At 50.4% G+C, this 5,000-nt stretch overlaps 1 protein-coding gene across 1 annotated transcript in view; it reads right to left on the reverse strand.

Moving 5' to 3' along the window:
- Nucleotides 1-5,000, reverse strand: part of ccser1 (coiled-coil serine-rich protein 1) — a gene marked incomplete at both ends in the record, with an annotated part of 48,774 nt that overhangs the window by 36,443 nt on the left and 7,331 nt on the right. Inside the window, 2 exon segments of the mRNA XM_080532947.1 lie at nucleotides 1,380-1,443; nucleotides 1,445-1,574. Of these exon segments, the coding sequence (XP_080389073.1) occupies nucleotides 1,380-1,443; nucleotides 1,445-1,574 (194 nt within the window).

Below are 5,000 nucleotides of genomic sequence, written 5' to 3' on the forward strand. Positions count from 1 at the left end.
TGACACGCGAAATGTAACTACAGTTAAGGATACGCGTAAAGGATGATGATATATCACCGTTCGACTCTACTGAGAAATGTTTCCGCTTATTTGTCATCTCTCCTTCACAGGCAAATGTGGCCGCGTCCCCAAGAGATCCTCTTTCTACGTTTTTGACCACCACTATGATGGATTGATTTTTGGATTCTAGACGACGAATTGTTCTGAGAAAGGCGCTTGGTAACGTGATTTTTGGACAACGCTTTATGACTATTGATGGACTGGTTGTTTTGGTTGGAGTCATTCATTGTCATTAAATTCATTGTCATTATTGCGATGTCCACAAAAAAGACATCGCTGACGGAAGAGACTAAAAAAGGAACGTCTAAACACTACAGTGTGTTGATAACAAACGAAAATAGATGCTTATAGCACACGCAACAGAAATAAACACAGCTGAAGAAGGCATTGCGAGATGTGAGAATTCGCCGGCAACACAACGCGTCAACCGTACCGCGTGATGACGTAGGCGCCGTGAAGGGTTGTCCCAATTCATAGGGCTTTGATTTCAAGGGGTAGGGCTTGTGACGTATTCGAAGGCCTTGCCTTCGAATCGAGTGACACTCGAAAACGAGCCATAGGGGTAGAAAAGAGAATCGGGATTGGGCCTTAGTCTGCAGCTCCCAGCGAGCGCTAGCGGCAGTGAGCAGCCTCGCCAGATAGCCAGCTAGCTCTCCTGAAACACCTAGCCAGCTAGCTCCCCTGAAACACCTAGCCAGCTAGCTCCCCTGAAACACCTAGCCAGCTAGCTCTCCTGAAACACCTAGCCAGCTAGCTCTCCTGAAACACCTAGCCAGCTAGCTCTCCTGAAACACCTAGCCAGCTAGCTCTCCTGAAACACCTAGCCAGCTAGCTCTCCTGAAACACCTAGCCAGCTAGCTCTCCTGAAACACCTAGCCAGCTAGCTCTCCTGAACCACCTAGCCAGCTAGCTCCCCTGAAACACCTAGCCAGCTAGCTCCCCTGAAACACCTAGCCAGCTAGCTCCCCTGAAACACCTAGCCAGCTAGCTCTCCTGAAACACCTAGCCAGCTAGCTCCCCTGAAACACCTAGCCAGATAGCTCCTAGGTGATTGGCTAGGTGTTTCGTTGGGGTTTGTTATGAAACTATGGGGGGAACATCAAACTATGGGGCTGCCGCCACACTCTAGGTGATTAATGGGAAACACTGACGTCCACCTGTGTGTGTGTGTGTGTGTGTGTGTGTGTGTGTGTGTGTGTGTGTATGTTTATGTGTGCTTGTGTGTGTGTTTATGTTGATGTATGTGTGTGTGTGTGTGTGTGTGTGTGTGTGTGTGTGTGTGTGTGTGTGTGTGTATGTAAACACTGATGTCCACCTACCAGGCTGCCCATCTTGGAGGAGGAGGAGTTGTTCCTGTGTTTGAGCAGCGGGCCCCCCCCCCCCCTCCCCGCCATGGGGCTCCTTCAGGTTGAGGTGCAGCCGTGGACCCCCCCCCGCCCCCTCCGAGGACGAGCGCAGGCGGCGGTCCAGACGCATCACCTCGTGGTAGGGGCTCACCCCGCTGCACATGGAGACTGGAGGGAGGGGGGGAGAGAGGGGGGGAGGGAGGGAGGGAGAGGGAGAGGGGGAGGGAGAAGGAGAGAGAGAGGGAGGGAGAGAGAGATTAATATGTGTACAGTTATAGGTATGTAACCAGCATGCGAGCTCTGTGCATGCACAGACACAGACACACACACATATACACACACACACACACACACACACACACACACGCACACACAGGCACACACAGGCACACACAGGCACACACAGGCAGGCACACACACACAGGCACACACACACACACACACAATGGAGGGAAGTAACACTTGGCAAGAGAGACAGAATAAATAATAAATGGACAGAATAATAGACAGGTAGTCTAGAGGTTAGGCAGGTAGTCTAGAGGTTAGAGAGGCAGGTAGTCTAGAGGTTAGAGAGGCAGGTAGCCTAGAGGTTAGAGAGGCAGGTAGTCTAGAGGTTAGAGAGGCAGGTAGTCTAGAGGTTAGAGAGGCAGGTAGCCTAGAGGTTAGAGGTCAGGTAGCCTAGAGGTTAGAGGTCAGGTAGTCTAGGGGTTAGAGAGGCAGGTAGCCTAGAGGTTAGAGGTCAGGTAGCCTAGAGGTTAGAGAGGCAGGTATAGCCTAGAGGTTAGAGAGGCAGGTAGCCTAGAGGTTAGAGAGGCAGGTAGTCTAGAGGTTAGAGAGGCAGGTAGTCTAGAGGTTAGAGAGGCAGGTAGCCTAGAGGTTAGAGAGGCAGGTAGCCTAGAGGTTAGAGAGGCAGGTAGCCTAGAGGTTAGAGAGGCAGGTAGTCTAGAGGTTAGAGAGGCAGGTAGCCAAGAGGTTAGAGGTCAGGTAGCCTAGAGGTTAGAGAGGCCGGCCAGCAATCGGAAGGTCGCCGGTTCAATCCCCACCTCAGGAGGGAGCTGCATGTGACTGGAGGGTTGCTGGCATCCTATCTAAGGTGCCTTCCTACGACTGCCTTTGTGCCCTTTGAGCAAGTTACCCGCCTAATTGCTCCAGGGGCGCAGAGTGTGCCTAGAGCCAAACAAATTTCCTTGTACTTTTGTGCACAATGACAAAAAGGTTGAATCTAATCTAATCTAATCTAATCACCTAGGTGACGGGACCTGTTAGCACAACAGCTGCTGAACCTGCTCGGTACTAATGCATATTGATGGTCTCTGTGGCTTTTCCCGCACGTTGGCTAGAATTTCAACACATGTAAATCAATATGCAGCACCCAGGCCTCCATTCTCCCTCCCCGGGCCTGGACAGACGTGGACGTGGTGGTCCAGAGAGAGACTGCTGTTGTTGTTGTTGTTGCTGCTGTGGTCTAAATGCTGCTGGGGGGGTCACAGCTTCATATGGGGGTACAGACCCAGATGATCTGAGGTCATCTTTACCACAGGGGGAGGCTGGCGGGAGGTAGAAATCGGAGGACGGTCGTCTCCATTGTAATGCACGGGACGGAATTGCAGGAGGTGTTTGAAACCGTTTTGTGTGAAGTTGCCTACTAGGATTGTTTAAGTATGTGTTGTATTGTATATATATGTATTGATGATGATGATGATGATGATGATGATGACGATAACAAGCCAGTAAACCAGAGGCTTAGTAATGAAGGAGACGAGGCTGCTGGAGGGAGACATCGGAGGACAGGGTTCCACTGTAAAGTGTTTGATATCATCCCATGATGCATTGCAGTGAGGCCCATCCTCCGATGTCTACCTCCACCAGCCTCCCCTGGCCTTGTGGTGTCATCCTCTAAAAGTGAGCCAACGTTTCACGAGCTGACACCTTCATTCCAGGGTTCGGTTGTTCAGAACCTTTAATCTGGATCAGAATGATCCCGGTTCTGTTCCGCTATCCAGGATCAGACGGAGCTGGCTGATTTCCCTGAGACGACTCAAAACCAGCCAGACAGATCTGATCCTGGATAGCGAAAAAGAATCAGGATGATTCTGAAACGTTTTTGAACAACTAGGCCCAGTACATTGGGCAATAGACTTTGAATTCAACAACATTAAGAGCCCATGCTATGCCTCTGTCATGCATATACCACATCTGACCACAAGGTGGTGTTGTAAGGGACAAGGTGAAGTCCTTAGCTGTACGATAGTATATACCACGGCCTCTCTGCCTTACTGCTTAATGAGCCCCCATCATAGTGAAGCAGGGGAGGCTGGTGGAGGTAGAAATCGGAGGACAGGGCTCACACTGTAGTGCATGGAACGGAATGAGGAGGGGTGTCACTAACACGTTACAATGGAGCCCGTCCTCCGTTTCTACCTCCAGCAGCCTCACCTGAGCTAGGGCCCCGTGTTCACTGGCTGGTTATCATCATCTTCATCATCATCATCATCAATACCAAGTACACAACATCACGCAGATTAGACTGAAAAGACATAACATTGGGGCGCTAGGTGGCATAGCACACTAAGGCGTCAGCCATGACGTAATCTCAAGGTCCCCGGTTTGATTCCATCCGTCGACATATCCTGCATGTCATCCCTCCTTTCTCTCCCCCATCTCTCTCACCCTCCTCTCTCTCTCTCTCACCCATCCTTCCTGTCAATCTCTATGTGGTTGTGGGGTAGTGGTGATCTAGTGGACAGTGAGTTGGACTGGTGATCGGAAGGTTGTGAGTTCAAATCCCGCCTGAAACACCACCACTAGTGTGCCCTGGTGTAAGCCCTCAGTTACTCCGGGGGGAATGTCCCTGTAATCTGTAATTGTAAATCGCTTTGGATTAAAAGCGTCTGCTAAATAGCTAATTCTAATTCAGGCTCTACTGTCTCTATCCCAAATAAAGCAGAAATGCCCTAAAAACATATTTAAAAGAAAAAAAAGACACCTTAACTGTCCCTCCTAAAGACCTCCTCACCGCCTCTACGGTTTCTAACCCTAACCCTGAAAAAAACCTCTTCCTTCTTCTAGCATTATGACTGGCGACAGCCCCTGGTCCTAGCATAGATTACTTTTTTCGACTTTTACAAATGTATTTGTTGTAAGTGGCTTTGGACAAAGGCGTCGGAGCTAAATGTCAAACATGTACATGTAAATGGCAGCAGGCTGAAGACCAGACGAGGCTGCCAGCCACCTCACACTCACACTGTCAGAGGAGCTGAGACAAGCTGAGCACTGAGACCTCAGTCAGGTGAACTGGAGGTTAATGGGCGTGCGTGTGCGTATGTGTGACGTGTGTGTGTGTGTGTGTGTGTGTGTGTGCGCGCGACGTGTGTGTGTGTGTGTGTGTGTGTGTGTGTGTGCGTGCGTGTGTGTGTGTGTGTGTGTGTGTGTGTGCAGACATGCTGAGCAGTGAGACTTCAGTCAGGTGAACTGGAGGTTAATGTGCGTGCGTGTGTGTGTGCGTGTGTGGTGTATGTGTGCGTGTGTGGTGTATGTGTGTGTGTGTGTGTGTGTGTGTGTGTGTGAGTGTGTGTGTGTGCAGACACGCTGAGC

Source organism: Nansenia antarctica, assembly GCF_963989245.1.
Source record: "Nansenia antarctica genome assembly, chromosome: 5".
NCBI classification, from domain to species: domain Eukaryota; kingdom Metazoa; phylum Chordata; class Actinopteri; order Argentiniformes; family Microstomatidae; genus Nansenia; species Nansenia antarctica.